Source organism: Athene noctua, chromosome 1 (genome assembly GCF_965140245.1).
Source record: "Athene noctua chromosome 1, bAthNoc1.hap1.1, whole genome shotgun sequence".
In the NCBI taxonomy this organism is placed as follows: Eukaryota; Metazoa; Chordata; class Aves; order Strigiformes; family Strigidae; genus Athene; species Athene noctua.
The window spans coordinates 232761458-232780052 of NC_134037.1; the positions used below are offsets into that span (position 1 = coordinate 232761458).

The 18595-nt window shown below is 43.9% G+C and overlaps 1 protein-coding gene across 7 annotated transcripts in view; it reads right to left on the reverse strand.

The window, feature by feature from the left end:
- Window positions 1–260: 260 nt before the first annotated feature.
- TSC22D1 (TSC22 domain family member 1) overlaps window positions 261–18595 on the reverse strand; it is a 95933-nt gene continuing 77598 nt past the window's right edge. For 2 of the 7 annotated variants that reach the window (XM_074912722.1, XM_074912711.1), the window contains 2 exons: window positions 2933–2984; window positions 261–1684 (listed from right to left, as the gene is read on the reverse strand). In XM_074912722.1, the coding sequence (XP_074768823.1) occupies window positions 1427–1684; window positions 2933–2984 (310 nt within the window). In that variant the 3' untranslated portion in view covers window positions 261–1426. Of the gene's footprint in view, window positions 1685–2932; window positions 2985–3417; window positions 3746–4585; window positions 4810–13656; window positions 13680–15978; window positions 16257–18595 lie in introns of those variants that run through there. The other 5 variants (XM_074912742.1, XM_074912770.1, XM_074912751.1 and 2 more) reach the window with 5 other exon arrangements.

An 18595-nucleotide genomic window follows, 5' to 3' on the forward strand; every position in this document is an offset into this window, starting at 1 on the left:
ACAGGACTAGGCCAAAACAAGGAGCTTCACTTAGTCAGGTCCCTGACTCCTCGCTCCTTCCTTTGACTCCATGCTCACTGTGTTTTTAAGAAACTGTGGAAAGCAGAAGCTGCATTTTTAGCTGAAACTAAAGCTCTGAAGCTGACAGGCAGGATCTCACACCCAGACTTATGCTTCCTGACCTCACTGCTCATGTAGAACTGCACTGCAACATGTTGGAAGTGACTGAAGTTAACATTAGAACAATATACAAACAGTGATTTATCAACATTGTATGCTTTATTGAAAGTTGACAAGTGCAACAGTTAAATACATTGACGTGTTACAACTGTTTAGGAGAACATGCACAAAAACATATGCATACTACTATACAGATCATATGCAAAAAATCCATACTGGGAAATCCAATATTTTTTTAAATTCTTTACTAGCAGGGTTCGATAATTTCTGGAGTGGTTTTTCCTGTCTTTAATCAAACTACAATGAACAAAGATTTACTTCAAGATAATCAGCAGCCAGGGAACTTCAGAAGTTACACAAACAGCATAAATCTGCCAAATTCTGAACAGTTGCGTAGGTGCATTCTTATTTATGTAGCATTAAAAAAAAAAACCAGACGTTCCAAACTTCTTCAGATCAGCCAATGAAACAACTAAACTTCAATCTGTACAACCTAAATAGTTACAGTTTTCTATTTTACAAAGTAATTACACTAAATACACAAATATACAGTAGGCAAATAACCTTCATTGTAATTATCCTATGACCCAACTGTATGTCACCTACCTGCTTTCTATATATAATACAGATTTATGCACCTGTCCACTGCTTCAGAAAACGGTGCAAATATTTGCACTTAAGGTTTCAGGTGACAATTAAGTGTTAAACACTGAATTTACCTTTCTCCCTCTTCCTCAGATCCTATGCACCAGTCCTCTCTTTGGAACCCCAGTGCACTATGGGGGATTGAGCCATCACTTTTTACTCCAGTCTACTTCTTCATATTTCCAATCTCGAAAAGCACTTGTATCAGTTATATCACTGGATGAGTGGAAGATTTAAAAACAAACCAAAAAAATTCAGGCATGCAGCTTCGTTTCTCAGGCATTTGCAGAAGCTGCTCAAGTCCCCAGTGTACTTGTGCTAATTCTCTGGAAGAAGTTTATTTTATTCAATCAACCTAAGAACAAAGACTCCTTCAAGCCAAAGGGGGAAGGGAGGGAAGAGAGAGACAGATGAGTGCGTAACATGGGGTGGGGGGGTGGAGGGGAGAAGCCTCTCCTGATGTGTGCAGGGCATGGAGTCCTCAGTCTGGGTTGCAATGTGCATTGAAATGGATGAAGGGTGGCTGTGGCGGATTCCCGCTAGTCCTTTTTGCTCTGGGCAGTCCAGAGGCCAGCAATCACGATGGCAATGACATCTTGAACTACGCTGAAGGCCCTGACCCCTGTGATGCCGGCTGAGCAGGCTGCTGTGTTGTCCCTTGTGACTGGGAAGAGGAAGGCGGGGATCCAGTCTGCAGCTGTGCTTGGAACTGGGCAAGCTGCTCTGGGCTGGCGAGTGTTTTTAGCAGCGTGTTTTCTTGCTCCAGCTGGGAGTTCTTCTCTATCAGCTCTTTGATTTGCTCTTTAAGGACCTCCACTTCCTCCCTTACCGCATACATCAAGTGACTCTTTACCAGATCCTGAAACGCAGAAGAGAGCGTGTGCGTTAGGAAAGCAGCCCGGTGCCAGGCCCGGGCTCCCAACCAGCTCAAGCTGGCTGAGATGCAGCGGACCCACCTTCGCAGAGGACCGGCGGGAGCCCAGCTCTGCCGGGGCACAGAGGAGCACCCCAGGGAGAGCCACCAGCACCCTGCTCGTGCCTGCAGGGTCAGACCCACGGCCAGCAGTCCTTCGGCGAGGGAGTGGGGCCGGGCAAAGCTCCCCCTCGCAGCGGGCATGCCGTGCCGGGGCTCGGCCACCCCCGCGGGGTGTCACAACCCGCTGCCTCCGGCCCCGCCGCACACGTGCGGCCCTGGGCAGGCAGCGGCCCCACCCCCCGCGCCGGGCCCCGCCCCCCGCGCCGGGCCCCGCCCCCCGCGCACCGGCTGCAGCCAGTTCTGGGCGCAGGTTGCCGCATTTCCCTCCCTCCCGCCGGCCGTGCGCGGCCGCGGGTGACGTCAGAGCGCACCCCGGCCAATGAGCGGCCGAGTTATTTATAGCCGGGAGTTAAAGGCTCGGAGTTTGCCTAGCAACAGTCGGCAGAGGCTCCCGTGAGAACGGCTCCAGGCACCGCTCCAGTAACAAAGGGCGGCCGGGCCCCAGGCGCAGCGCGGCGGGACCGCGCCGGGGGCAGGGCGGGGACCGGCCCGGCGGCCGCGGAGCCCCCGAGGGGGAGCCGCCGGCTCCGGGCACCGCGACGCCCGCGCCAGCCGCCGGGAGAAGGGCTCAGCGGCGGAGGATGCCCCGGGTGCTGCCCGCGGGGGATGAGCTCGTGTGGCAGGGGTGCCCGGAGCTGGATGCGCTAGGAGGGCCGTTAAGAAAAAGCCTCACCCCAAAACACCCCCCCCCCCTCTTTTGGGGGGAGGGGAACCCCTCAAACAAATGCCGCTTTCTGCCCCAGCAGCGCCCCTCCCCCGCCGCACGGAGCCGGGATCAATCGTTTCGGGAGGCAGGAGCCAAAAGCAATGCCGTCACTCCCTCCCCGGCATCGATAGCGAAACGTGCGCATTCCTCCCCGCAGGAAGCCTTTGATCAATAAAACGACAACCACCACCAAAAAAAAAAAAAGGGGGAAAAAAAAAGCGCTCCTAAACCAAAGCCGTGCGCCCCCCCCCCCCCCCCCCGCTATGAAAACACGTCCGCGCACGGGTTAACCATCGCCCGCCGCATCCCCATATTGTTTACTGCTTTAAACATGAACAAGGTTTTATGCTCCAATCGGTACGTACCATCGCTTGCTCGATTTTGTTGTCGATAGCTACCACGCTTGCACCAGAGGAGCTGCAAGAGAAAGAAAGAGAGAGAGAAAAAAAAAAAAAGACATACATTAGCAGCGGCTGAATTATTTAAGAGACGCGGGCATCAGTAGCCAGTTGGCTGCGAAAGTCATCCTCCCGCTGCCCTGCCGCCGCCGCCTCACCGGGATGCTCCAATGCAGCAAAGCAACCTGTGAAGCCGCCCCGAGCCCCCCGCCCGCAACCGGATCAAATATCCCGACATTTCGCCCCCCCAGCAGACCACAAAGACGGAGCTTCACTGTCGGCTGCGGCAGAAGCGCTCCGCGCCGCGGCGGGCAGCCCCCTCCGGGGAGGCGAGGCGAGGCGAGCGCCCAGTGCCGCCGCTGCGGCTCCCCCGGACAAAGGAGCCAGCCCGGCGTTCACCTGCCCCGCTACTGCCGCGCCGGCAGAGCCGCTCGGACACAACACTTATTTACCTACTGTCGAGCCTCAGGGAGGAGTTGTCGGTGCCCAGCAAGGATGATAAGAAAGAAATTGAGAAGTGTCTTAGTTGATAAACTCCTAGATCCATTGCCACTGGTCTACAACATTGGGCATTCATGCAATCGCGGCCAGAAACGCTCCCCGGAGAAATCAGGTCTCCCTCTCTCCGGACGCGGGCGCGTGTGCGAGCGCCGGGCGGCGGGGCAGGGCAGGGCAGGGCAGCTCCGCCGGGCGGCGGCGGCGGGGCCGGGCGGCGGGACCCTGCGGGGCGCGGGGCTGCGCTCGGCCAGCTCCGAGGTCAGCGCTCCGCCGCGCCGCACAAAACCTGGCCATCCCGGCCCCCCCCATAATTTATGCGGCGGCGCCGACGCCCATTGGCTGCGCCGACGCCTGAGCCCCGCCCCCGGCTCCCTCCGCATCTCATTAGGAGCGTTCCGTTCCTCCCCCCGCCGCCCCCCCCCAGCCCCCCCCGGCCGGCAGCGCCCTGCCCGCCCCGCAGCGCCCACGCGGGACGGCCCCGCAGCGCGGCTCACCGTACCGACTTCCACCCGCAAGAACGGAAAGAGAATTTAAAAATAATAATAATAATAATAATAGCTATACTAATGGTAAATACTAGTGGTGGTGGCCGGAGCGGGGGAGCGGCGGGCCCCGGCCCAGCGCGGCCCGGCGGGAGCGCGGCCGCCCCGCCGAGGGGCGCCCGTCGCCGCGCAGACACCGCCACCTATTGGCAGGCGGCGGAGCGGCCCCCGCCGGGCGGCTCCCACGGCCGAGCCGGCCCCCCCGCACCCACCCCCGCGGCGAGATCCGCACCTCCGCCCCGGGCCCGGCGGATGGAACCCGCACCGACAGCCCTGCCCGTTTCGCCGGGGCAAGGCGGTAAAAGCGGGAGACACGGACACCGATGCACGGACAGGTAAAAAACCCTTTCGGGTTCCTACGGAACTGCTCCAGCAGCACCAATCCCTCTTCATCCCTGACACAGGCCTTTTAGCCCGTAAAACCGTTTATGAAAAAAATAATATTCAGCTATCAGATCATCCACAAAACACACACACAGCGCAAACCTGCGGATTTCTAGCAAGCCAGCTCATATTCTGCTACAGTAACAGGGAAAACGCCTATTCAATAATTTTCAGATTGTACCATAACAGCACTTACGGTCTTAAAAGTTGAAGCACGTTCATTAATAATTTAGGAAAAATTCTTCTCCCACCTAACTGTGGTATATTGCTGAACAAACGGTGTGCTCCCTTGTGTCAGTCACAGTCAGTCCAAGTTATCCTCTCTACCAGTAAGTTTAGTAGACTCAAGGCTGAAACAGACCACAGCAAAATACTGCCACAAGAAACAGCTGACCTCTAAAGACACTATTTTCTAGACCTGGGCTTTCATCAGGCATTACATGACTTAAAGGCACAAAAATAAAGTCAACAACTGTCACAGGTGTTGCTCCCAGAGAAGCAGGAAAGCCAGGAGGCACAAAATAATCATCTTAAAGCTAAATTTAGCATTTGCGTATCTGCATCATCCTTCTTAGTTTACTTATGTTGTCCTAGTCTACTATTCCTTCATTCAATAATGCCAGCAGAGTAGTACAAACTAATCGTATTCACGAGAGAGGTCACATTTAAGAGTAAGAGTTCCTCATCACCGCTTTCCCAGTACCACAGACGATGCTCATCCCACAAGGGCACAGCTCTGATCTCGCCCTTCAGGTATCTGGGGAAGCTGTATAGCGTAGTGCTTAACAGGCTGAAAATTAAATGAAGTTTTTTTAAAAAACCTTGCCTGTATTGACTTGCAAATTTAATAGCAAGTAAATTAGAAGCAACACATTAAAACAAACGCATCAGGCTCCAGCTTCCCTCCTCCTGACAAACACCAGTAGCCATACATTGTACGTACACTTCAACTAACCACTTACTTTGCAGATATTACTTGCTGCACACGATGGTACACTTGTATTCAGGGATCAGGTGAGCCGTTTAATAAACGGCTCCAAAAGCACATCATCTGTACTGGAATCTGTATCAACTCCTGTCCTAGACTTCATCTAAATTAATGTTTTATGAAGGGTTGGGCTTGAAAATCAGTAATGTCTCAAATGACTCCTCGCAGTGGCAGTTACTCAGGATGTCAGACTTAACAGCTGGACACAAACTCAGTGGCAATCTGTCCCCTGAAGCTCTTAATCAGAAAAGGGCAGAGCAGGTGTAAAAACATGGAACTACCTCTGCTAATTAGGTCCTTACAAAACAACTCTCTTGAAGATAGCAAACTCACATGCCTGAACAGACATATCCTTAGAAATTCCTCCTTTGCTGTTGCAGGGTAGACAGCAGACCTTTGTATGTATTTTCATTTGTACATGTAAAAATAAAGTCATGGATGCATTCCAAGACGATTGTTGCTACTGCCATAATAATTATTAAATGCCATCATTCCACTTATGACAGAAAAATTCTCAGACTTAATTAACAATAAATATCATTGCCCTCTTTGTATTATATATATCATCATGAAGAAGAGATACAGATATGATCCTAAACCCAATTCTCACTAAACTCATCAACCATCTTCCATTAACTTCAGTGGGCTTTTAGCAAATTCCTTCGTTTATTTTTAGATGCCTACAAGCTGAGTTGTGATTCAACACAAAGCTGTCAGCTGCGTAAGTAGGACTGCATATTAATATGCATGTTCTGCTTTGCCCACCCTGTAAAAAAGCAAACCATAAGTGTCCCTTTATGGCTAAAAAAGCTCCGAGTTCTCAGATCGTCTAGGAAATAAAACATACGACATGTACTACTTTCATCCCCAAAATGGAGGGGGGCAGAGGGCACCACTAATCTCCGATGTTCTCGCCTGAACACCCCCTCATCTACCCAACAAGGGCAGAGACTTGAGCTCCATATTTAAAGGTTGTGGTTTTGCTGTTGCTTTTTTAAAAAAAATGTATAATTTATAAAATAAAACAATCTACGGAAGATGTAAGGAAAATAATCCTCCAAATTCCCTTTCCTCTTGCTTGCTCATTGCTTTGTTTCCCCTCCTGCCTCCACGATGACATTCAACAAGCACTTCATTCAGATTAGGCTATTTTGACTCACTCTCCTTTACAGCACTAGAAGGGAGTCAAGATGACTACTGTGTTACTCAAAACCTCCTAACTATCTCTTTTAACACCTCATTAACAGAGACTACATGTATTAGACTCCGGCAAAGGCTTACAATTTTACATTCCTGGGAGCAGAGGTGAGAAGGGCTGCAGAAGTCATTTCTGTAAAGCCACTCTGGGTGTGCACTGGGCTGCACCAGTTCATACCCCTGTTAGCCCTGGTTAGGCGACAAGGGACATTTGTTGAAAGTCCCCTCACACCGAGGACCACAGGCTTTGGAAGCCTGCGTGTCTGTGGAGCACCCCAGGTGTTCACAAAACTGCATAATGTAATAGGAAAAGACTCGAGATGGATTACTGAGAAACCACACAATACAAGATACTTATAAACAAGTAGCTCATCGGTATCTTTGATCCTCAAATAAATTATCTGCTTAAATTGAAACTTAACAGGTAGTCAAAGACATTTTAGCACGCTTCACCTTTTGTATTGTTTCAGTTCTTAAATACTGCTTCTCCCACTAAATAATTTCCTCTTGTCTAAATTTAATCAAGTACTTGAAAAAAGTGCTTTTCATCTTAAGCACATAATGAGGTAAGCTGTAGCACAGAATCATTTTACCTCTATGCAAGTCTGGTTTGGCATATTTCTGAGTATGTTAAAAGATTTTTTCACTGGGAAAAAACCATAAACAAAACCAAAAACGCAACTATCTTTCAAGTACCTTGTCAACTTATGCTCCCTTTAGATGCCAACATTAAAAGCCCTACCTAGACAAGCATCTCCTGAACTAAAATAAATTTCGTCTTTTGACTGTTGCAAAGAGACCACACCAGAAACCGTATTAGCAAACAGCAATTTCTGTCACAGCACACGTTCATCTTACCCTACAGACAGGCACAGATCCTGTGGGCTTCAATTACGGTTTTCAACTACAAAATAAAAGTACTGAAGAGGTTAAAAAAAATGTTAATTACTGAATACTACAGTAATTAGATTCTACATGACATCTGGCTTTACATTTCACTTGTCATCTAAAAATGGTCAATAAATGGCAAAGTACAATTCCTCCTTAGAATTCATAAATTCAAGACTATTTGTGTATTGACAGCAACCCCTACAGCATCAAAATTTATGCAAAATTGCTCCAAAGCTAATAATCTAAAAAGGTAAATCTGGCTGCAGTTGACAACAAGGACTAAAGGATTATGTATTTCAATAGGCCGTGATTTTTTTTTTCTTCATCTCAGCAAAGGTACAAGACAGGCTAGAGAAGCTGCCCAATTGAATTTTTTTCCCCACAGCGTATGATACTTTTTTAACAGACTAAGGACGAAAGGAAAAAACCCACAACATTCAGATAGTCTAAATAAAGATCACAGTCTCAGCCAACTTCCTTTTCCAGCCCCAAACTTGTAGCTAGGATCTTGATATAACAAAACACTGAGAACTTACTGCTCAGCTTCAAAGGCTAACATGTATTTTATTTCTAGTTTGAATTCTGAAGATCTCAGTTCTCTGCTAAATTGAAGAACCTCTTGCTACCAGATATTACTCTATCAGTTTTCCTAAATGTGTGCTTTTCCTCCCCCACAGTGAAGTTATTTGCATCTATAATTTGGTTTGGTAGGAATTGGTTTGTAGTTCCATGAAAAACAGATAAAGGGAAAACTATGCAAGATGACAGTGTAATGAAGTGCTATATTTGTAATTTTTTTTTTCCAGATGTGCAAGCATAACTAAATAAATATTCGTGGAAAGAATACATACACCCTACTGGGGTTCTGGAAATAACCTGACAGTATCTCGAATAGCAACGCATACACAGAAGTATCATGCTGTATGCTCTGCACAGGAGACAGAAGGCTGCATTTAAAAGCAAGAAGATAACCATGTAAGATCAAAAGACAAACAAGGAGCAATTCTCACTGGCTCCTCTGAGGATATTCTTTCTCTTTTATAGTCAACTAATTGCTAAATCAACCCCAGTTGTTTTTAATGAGAGTTATAATGATTCTACCAATCACGACAAAATAAAACATAAGTCTGTATCGAGTACCTGGATATAGATAAACACAGAGATAATCCACTCTTCACTGGTCAGAGAGCACTCTGCAAGGAAACATGAGCCATCTTAAAGCAATTTTGGTGCTTGGAGAGGGATGTGTATGGCATTCTCCTTCCTAAGATCATCCATAGATGACCATCTAGCAATGAGGCTGGGATGAAGGACCCTGTTCTATGCACATCCATTGAGTTTCAAAGTCTCCTCACACAGTCAAGTGAGGTCTATCATAACTCAAAACCTGAAACTGCATCCAGATGCTATACCATCTAAATTTAGAGTTACACATTTGCAGTAACATCTATTCTGGGAACCACAGGCTTTCCTAATTTCATATCCAAGCTTAAAATGAGCAAGTATAAAATACATAACTTCATTAAAAGTGAAAGTCCCCCTCAGTATCTCATAAACTGCCCTTGACCAAGGACTGCAAAGTGGGAAAAGATCCACCAAGCGTGTTTGCATCCTGAAAGTTTTAAGTGAGACATCTGAGCCAGCAATTGATTTTCTTTCCTCCAGAAAGCTGCACACAGCATCACTCCGCATGCTGTCACTGTCCCCAGGATGGAAGGGGAAAAAAACGTTTAGTGTCATAAAGCAGCATATGTAGAAAAGTGATAAAACGTTACAAGTTTCACTACCGGAAGCATGGAGCTGAAATTCATGTTTCCTTTCTGTGACATTTGGTTTAAATAATTTTAGATTTAACTCATAAAAAGAACATTCAATTCTCTGGTCTTATGCATAGCTTTCATGTATGATGCTTTTCTCAAAGCCAAGAACACCATCTCAGAGTAAAAACTACTTACCCTAGCATTTAATCCCACTTGTTCTAACTCTACAACAACAGATTTTTCAACCACATATTCCAAAATTAAATGAAGAGGGGAGGAAAGAGAGTCACTGGAGCATTTCAAGTTACACCTAACGTAACAAAAGAAACACAGCAAATACAGGAAGTGGTTTGGCACAGTGACACGATGAGCATTTGGAAAGCTCAAGTTTCTCTATATTAAACAGCATCTCTGACCCTGAGGGCCCAGAAGGGAATCCAGGACAGTGGCTGACACCCCCCCACCCCCCCCTACTTTGATAACACACAGTGGGATTAGTCATCATATTAAAAACCAATGAATTTAACCTGTAACTGAAAAGGGTCATCTTTTATTATTTTTTAAGATCTTAATATCTTCTATTTTCTCAAGGCTATAGAAAAGTCACACCAAGGCACATGAAGTGGGAGTACGACATCCTACTGACTGGTGCTAATTGTGGAAGGGGGGATGGAGGACCTCAAGTCCCTCCATTTCCCCTGTCCCCTGTAAAACTTACACCACTTACAGTTTTTGCTAGGGTTTTTTGGTGTGGTTTTTTTAACCACTTAAACCCTTCCTTTCTCTTTTCTCACCTCCTCCCCTTTTTCTAATTGTACCCCTTGACACTATATTGAAAATCTTGGATCAGATAGTAATTTAGTCACGCTTATTAAGAAATTATTTATATGGCATAACAGCTGGCCTACACTTCTCAGTGAGTATCATTTTCCCTTTGATAGCCACTTTAATTCAACACTTGAAATTAAGCCTGTATTTCCCACAGAAGTATATCACTCTAGAAGCCAACTCCAAGTTGCTAGGAACAAAGACAAGACTCCTGCAACTAACCAGCACTGTCCTGTGGTCCTCAGGAAGTTTGGAAGGAAGTTCCCTACACCAGCTTCTATGGAAATTATTAAAAATAGTCAGTGACGATCAAAGGAGAAAAGTACAGAAACAAAATGTAAGGTTAAGACCGCAGTGTGGGAATGGAGGACCCAGGACATGGAATCCAATCTGCTGTGAACAAGGATGAAGGTCTGCCACTGCTCAGTTTTTGACATGGCAGATCACTCAGTATCACCCCATTGTGCAGAACCATTTTTAATGCCATTCTGTTAAATAATAATAAACCTCGAACACCACAGCTAGGTTACACATGTACTAGAATAATGACAGTAAGGTGAGAGTTCAATGCTACTTTTCTTCTTTGGCAAATACGCTAAAACAACAGACCTCTATCCAATTGCCCATTTACACTCTTAAAATTTCAGTCACTCTGCAATCACTGGAAAATAGCTTCAAATCTATTAGCAATATCAATTAACAAGTAGGTGAACAGCTTTCAGATTAACTCCCCTTGCTCTAATGTGTGTATATTACACAAAATTGTAGTACCATATTTCTTAATTTCTGAATAGTCAAAACACTCTACTTCAGTCATGCCTGAACGCACAGTTTATCATATTTTGGCGACTTCCTAAAAAATTTAGAGAGAATTCAAGACCTACTGTTCCATCCATGCAGAAGTGCACTTTTAAAAGGTGAATTCACTCTAATGTATTTGAAGGTATTTTTATACCTGAACAGAAACTTTCATTTGTATAAATCAAACTCCACTTATCTCCAATCCATTCAGGAAGTGTAAGGGGAATTTCCAGAAAAATGTAATAATGTGACCTGATTTACTAGATTTACTGCACAGTGTGGCATCCAGAAGTCTTGCTCCCCTTTATCAACCACTAAATTAGGCATACGCTGGACGATTTCCTGCCCAGCCTGTGCTTTCCACCCCCACCCCACCACCCCGCTTCCTGTAGAAACGAGGATATGAGAGGAATCTGATGTATGCCTCTGCTTCAACGCAGTACAGTGCTGAGAAACAGGAATAGCTAGACCCTAGAATGGGAAAGTACTCCCAAGGCTTCTTAATCCAGGCATAGCTTCAGCGATTTAAGAGACACAAATCCTGCTGACTCACAATCACAGAAATCCCAGAGTAAGTATCTCCATGTAAAAAACATTTAAGCTTTCCTTGCTGAAGGAAGAAATTGTAAAGCAATACTGGTTTGAAATAAAATGCAAGATACCTGGGAAAGTCCATAAGACTATGAAGTGAGGTGTGCTTAAAAATTACTTAAAAATTACCTAAAGACAGATAAATTGATAATTTAATCTGACCTGACTGTGCCTTACAACTCTAGAGATGTATTACTCACTTTAGCACACTACGTTCCTGTAATCCTGCCACACTGCAAAAACCAAAGAGAACAGTCAGAACACAGATGTGCCGGCTCAGTGTATTTTCATAGAATCATAGAATGGTTTGGGTTGGAAGGGACTCTAAAGATCACCCAGTTCCAACCCCCCTGCCATGGGCAGGGACACCTTCCACTAGACCAGGTTGCTCAAAGCCCCGTCCAGCCTGGCCTTGAACACTGCCAGGGAGGGGGCAGCCACAGCTTCTCTGGGCAACCTGTGCCAGGGCTTCACCAACCTCACAGTAAAGAATTTCTTGTATCTAATTTAAATCTATCCTCTTTCACTTTAAAACCATTACCCCTCATCCTATCACTACACTCCCTGATAAAGAATCTCTCCCCATTTTTCCTGTAGGCCCTCTTTCAGTACTGGAAGGCTGCTATAAGGTCTCCCCAGAGCCTTCTCTTCTCCAGTATATTATTTCATACCTATTCATACCTGGGTAATCATGTTTATGCAGAGTTGGTTAAATTTATGAGTGGCATCCTGTTTATGAAGCAGTCCTATCAACTCCTTAATACTGCTGATACCTGTTTTCTGGTGGATGTTCACCTAAAATATGTTTCATTAGCTGTTCCATTAGTCTTTTGTACAAAACAAGGACTGAGCTCATCTATATGCAGTGTGTAAGGCCCCTAACACTTCTTGAAAGCAATTACCTCACACTCCAGAAACCACTGTCATTAAGATGACACCTTAAACCTCTGCAGCTTAAAAAAACCCTCAAAACAAAACAAGACCCATACAAAAACAATACCCAGCTAACACCAGTATCAGAAGTCTTGAGATGAGTAACCCACTTAGTAACGCATGGGAGTCCAAAACAGCTCCCAGGTACGTTTCCTCATTCTCACACGGGGTGTTAGCAGCAGAAGCCCAGCGGCCACTCTTCTACAGCATCAACATGATGAGCTGCCCCACTGCTGTCAAGATACACAAAGGAGAGAAAACCCCTACTGCGACACAGGGTTTAAAGGCCCTCTTCCAGCTTCAGTGGTGGAGCCAGGGAACCACTGCTGCAGTGTCCCACTGATACAAAGCTCTGTGGAGAAATCCCCTTGCACCCCGGCCGGAGTAAACATACCTGCTTTATAACTCTATTCGAGTTGTAGAGTCTTTTTTTTCCACGAATCACAAGCCCAGAGGACAAATCACCTCTTCCAAACTCACCCTTGGAAGTCACTCATCCCCGGAGGCATTGCCTGGTCCCACACAAGGTACAGAAAAGGGGAATTCCTCTCTGACTCTTCCCGGCCACTACTAATTGCTAGAGGCCCTGGCTAGGTAGACAATAACATCAATCAGCAGTTCAAGTACAAGCAATCATGACAGCTATAAACAAAAATATCTCTAAGTGAATGTTTTGAGTCACAGGGTAGCACTTCTGCAAGTGAGATAGACTCCTGCCTTGAATTAGTTCGCCCAAACCTGTTTTTCAGCCCCATTTCTGAAGAGCTCAGCATTTTGAAACCTGCTGCTGACAAACTGAAACAGGTAGAAAAGAACGATTGAGGCAATTCAGAGATGGGTGTTGGGGGAATTTACTTATACTGATAGACTGAAAGATGTCAAGGGTACTTGAAAGGATCCTTGAAATCCTTGGAAGGACCGAGACCTCATTTAACTAGAGTGAACAATTACCATTAAATGGATAAAATACTAGATTTCTGGGGCTATCAGATTTTTGTTTATTTTTTTTCATATCAGAGTACATCTATTTAATATTTACTTAATGATGAATTAAAGGCTGCCTTAAAAACAGCAAGAAGGACTAGCTCAATTATAGTGGGGGTTTTATCCCTTGATATCATCAGATAAAGACCAGATGCCCTTCACTAATGTATACTTTAAACTGAAGTTACTGAAGGTTAGATAGAAATGACCTAAATATAATTTAGGTCACAAGACACAGAAGTTTTTGTCTCTGCCTTCAGTATTGTTCATGGATTTTAACCAACTACAGCCTACCTTAACCATCCCAAGAGTCAGCACATGTATCCAGCACTCCCTTCTTCCAGCTGATACCATAACCAGAGGCTGAAGCATCTTCTGACTACTTTATCCCCCAAGCTCCCATCTTCTGCATTTCCAACCAAGTTTCAAAAAGAAATATGGAGGACATCACAGCACCATTTGTTCAGTACGAGTACGGAGACAAGCGGACCCAGCCACCTGCCTGCAGTCTCCACTACAAGAGAAGGAGGAGCTCCTACACATCCGTATAATCACCATTTCCAGACACTTATTGCTAGATGGCTTCCCAGTAGCACAAGACATTAGGGATCACTTTTCGAAAGCACCTTGGTGGAGCTCTAGTGCCTGAGCTCTACATCTTGGACTTCATTCTGGCAACCAAACTTAAAATGAAAAAGCATAAAGTATTTCATTTTCTTAAGAGTAAAAGCCATTCTCAGCATGCTGTAAACTGCCCTTGACCAATGACTGCAAGTGGGAAAAGATTTATCGCCTGTGTCAGTATCCTGGAAGTTTTAAATGAGATGTCTGACATGCGAATCGCTCCTTTTTCCTCCAAAAAGCCACACACAAATTGCTTTCTCGCAGAAGAAGTTCTGTGTCTAACCCAGGGAAAGCCAAACGCTTCTTTGAATTTGGCCCTCACGTTCAGTACAGTCAGTTTTGGAGAAGAAAAACAACAACCATATGCAACATTAACCAAGCACAGCTGCAACAGAGGTTAAAGTTTCTCCTTCATTTGCAATTTATGGTGACATGACAGTCAGTCAGCCTTAATTCACAGAAAAACAACTAGAGCAAAACCAGCATCTCTGCAAGAGGACCTAGAGAAAACAAAAGTAAATGAGAAATAAACAGGAAGTAGCTTGCTGAATAGGAGTACAGAAGAAATAATCCAAATTTTCTGTATAAGTTAACAGATACAGGTTTTGGTTTATGCTTAGAGGTACCACACTGTGCTGCTATGTTTATCACTAAAAAATCAGTTATAGCAAAACCTCTTAATAATGAAGAAAGTTTAAAGAAAATCACACATCTACTTCATCACACTTTTTTCATTATTATTTTGTGGAATAGGTTGGTTGGTGGTAGGAAACAATCTTTTCAATGCTACCTCTTGTTCAGTAATACGTAATGACACAGGTAATTGCTGTATACACACACTGCTCAAACATAACATACCTGTTGTCGTTATACTTCAAGTACTATTATAAGAGATATCAATACACTGGTTCCTTAGGTATTCAGATTAATGAATTTAGTATAAATTTCAACATCCATTTGAAAGTTCAAGCATGTTTTCAGAAACTGTTCATCACTGAAGAAATTAAAAGTGAGGTTTAAAAAAAGTTTTCCAATGTATAAATTATATTCTTTAAAGAGGCACCATTCATGGAGGAAAGCTCCACAGGCATTACCACAAATATGACAAGAATATGAAGGGGAAACGTATTAATCAGTATTTCTCAAAATTTATGTAAGAGCAAGGTTGTTGGATTTTAAGGGTGTGGCATAACAAAAACACCAGTTCAGAGATCAGAAGTTATGAAGAACACATTCTGCTCTCTCCCCCACATAAATTTATTTGCCTTCTGCACACAGAACAATAACTGCAATATGAAGAGTCAGGGCATTCTTCCCCCCACTGTCATATATTTAAGTCAAGAAAGTAATTCTTCCCATTCACTAAGTTACTTAGTATTCCTTTTAGACACTAGAAGGAAACTAGATCAAAACCATGCACTTCATATTTCACTGTTTATATGGAAAACGAGGTTAAAAAATGTAACTTGCAGAAGACTAAGCTGTATTTCAATGCCTTTCCAAGTATTTAACAAGAGTGACTAAACTTCTCTTTGAACATATAACAAGACAGAAGATAGTATATATATTATGCATGAAAAGTATTTGAATGAATATGAACTTGTTTGATAATAAGTTTCAAATCCTGTTAAAATTCTCATTTCGGGTTTAGCATTACAACACTTAAGATCTAGAATAACTGGAGTAACTTTTTTTTTTAAAGATGAAAGTACTGTAATGACAAACATTTTATAATATGAACTGTTTTAAATATTGCAGTGAAGATTTTTAAAGACATATAGATTTGCAGTGAATAAGCAAACCACTGTGACACATAGTACTTTCAACCAGTAATGGTATTCCTAGCTTGAAATAGTTTTAACAAGTGCCTAGCACCTTGGTTTAGGAGAAGCATTTTAAAGTACTTGCTCAAACAAAATAGTTGAAGAAACCATTAAAAAAGAGAGGAAGAGAAGTAAATCAAGCATCTAAAAATTAAAACTTCATAAATACCTCTTTAGATGCTGTTCCAGTTCCAAGAATAACACTTTCATGGTTATTTGGTCAGAGCCTTGTTTCTGGAGAAGTCTCACTTTCATTGATGTATCTGTTTAGTACCTGCTGGTTAGTTTCCCCCAGATGGAGGGTCAGAAGAAATACCTCTCAGTCCTTGGCAGCCGTAAGATTAGCATTAGCATTCCATTATTAACCACGGGTCCTGAACTCTGCAGCACTTTCAAGAATCACAAAGCCTCGCCCGTTAAAGATTATCCACTTGCTTCTATTCAAAGTTTGCAGAGTTTAATAGTGGTTGGTCATGATAAACAAAAACAAGAAGGGTGAACAGTGACGGCACTACAGATTCTGTGATCACATGGTGTTGTTACATAAAGCATCAAGAGAGATTAAAATCTTCACGATTATGTTTTTAAATCTCAAACAAATGCATCTTCTTTTAGCAATGCCAAATTCACCAACCCTCAAGCTGATTCAGCCTGCTCCCACTATTTGTAAAGTACATGTTGATCACCACAGGTAGCTTCTGCTGAAAGGCAGCTGAGCTGTAGTGTTCCACAAAACAAAGTTTCACTGCTTAATGGCAACTGTAATTAGACACAGAACCAACAGTAGCAGGTTTGCTGAAAAATATTTTACACAGGCAAATCCTACCCAACTGCTATTATAACAAGAACCCGTGACAAGAGTTATCTGTAAATGCATCTGGTTATAGAGTCCTCTGCAGACCACTTAAAAACTCATCATGTATGAAGCCAAAATTCAATCAAATATTGAATATTCTTCCTCATAAAAACACCAATCACTAAGGAATTTTTGTTGCACTGTAGTATATCTACACCATATAACTATGAGCCTACTTGCACAGGTACCACTATCTAACATTGCTTCAATGTAAACATATTCCTTCGTCTATCATGATGAACGCTTTTCAGCGTGAGCAAAGGTTGACTGCGCACAGTACACTGTGGAGAAGTGAACAGGATCCACCTTCCGAGACTACACAGAAGCCGGAGAGCCACAGATAACCCCTCACCATGGAAATAGCTGGCTATTTGCAGCATGTGTGCAGGAACCCCCACCACACAAGAGAGCATGGGCACTGATTATTGCACTTTTCCATCAGACCAAGACCACAAAAATGCAGAGACAAAACCAGAAACCAAACCTCGCAAATGTTACTTGGGCTTACTGATGACTGCTAAAGTAATGTCAGATGTGTTTCCTCAAGCAGATTTGCACTGTAAGATTATACAGGAAAAAAACAGAAGTGCCAAACAAGTTGGCTCAAAGCATGGCTATCTACTATTTAGCTGCATTTCTGTTGTACCTTGCCAAGGCACAGAAGAGGTGACAGAAGCAGGTATTACATGATAAAGAGTCTGGCTTGGGGGAGGGAGGAATAAACCCAACCCTATTTATTAGAATCAACAAGTTTAACATCACACAAAGGGAAAGTTTCAGTTAGGAGGCAGAAAAGAAGCAAACGAAAATAATGCTTTTTTTCCTGGGGATGAGTGGAACAGTGGGATTAGTTCCCCATTCCCAGAGCCAAGAGGCAATTCAGATACTTTAAACTCAGCAGAGATACAACCGTGAAGCAGTGAAGAATATTTCTAAGTGGTCTTCTCAGAGACTGGTATGCCTGGCTTGTCATGACAGAGCATCGTGTTCCTTTTAAAACACACCAGAGAGATGGAAGCAGACAAGTTATTTTACAATAAAGGTTTCTCTCATTACATCAAGTCCACCCCCCTCAGCACAGCATGGAAATGGGTAAAAGTCATGGCTCATTTGAGCATTCTTCTCTCACTCCCACCAAAAAGCCATGGATGTGGGACCACTCAGATGGCAAAGCAGTTGTACTCCAGGGTCTGGATCCTTGGAGGAGAGGCAGACGGGTATAACAGCCCTATGAGAGGATGCTTGCTCTGAAAGCAGAGCTACTCTTAAAAGCTTCATGTTGAGACTAACATGGTACAACCACATATGAAAGGGGGGGGATGACTGGTGTAAGAAAGTGGACTTTTAACAGGCTTTCAAAGAACAGTAAGATAGGAACAAAGAGATCAACAATTTTAGCAGTCAGTTATTAAGATGAGAAAATCTGACTCAGTATTACTGAATAATTTCAATACTCAAGATTAAATACTTAATTGCTGCAGGGAGTCTTGCTTATTTTAAAGAGCAAAAGCATCAAGCTGACTAGAGAAATGCTCAAAAATAAATTCCAGAAAGCTGGACCAAGACAGAAATTATACTTTGAGTGGCATCCTTACATATCTTTTCATAGTCAGAGACTTAATACAATAATAATCTCTATTGAATCCTACTGATTACATTACCTTATATATCACATATCCTACAACCTCCCTTGGCCCTTCTATAAACTGCACAGCTGACCCGTAGCAGTCAGGTGCAGCTGAGTCTGTATCTCACAGAACTGCACCAACATAGCCAATAGCTTCGGATTTTAAGCTGCCTTTCCCTTAGTGCTCTTTTAACAACCTTCTTGCCATCTCTGTCGCCTGTATTCCCCTCTGTAAAGCGCACATTTGACATCAGCTAGGAAGACAATCTTTCTCCAGAACTATTGTGCAAATAGTACATGCAC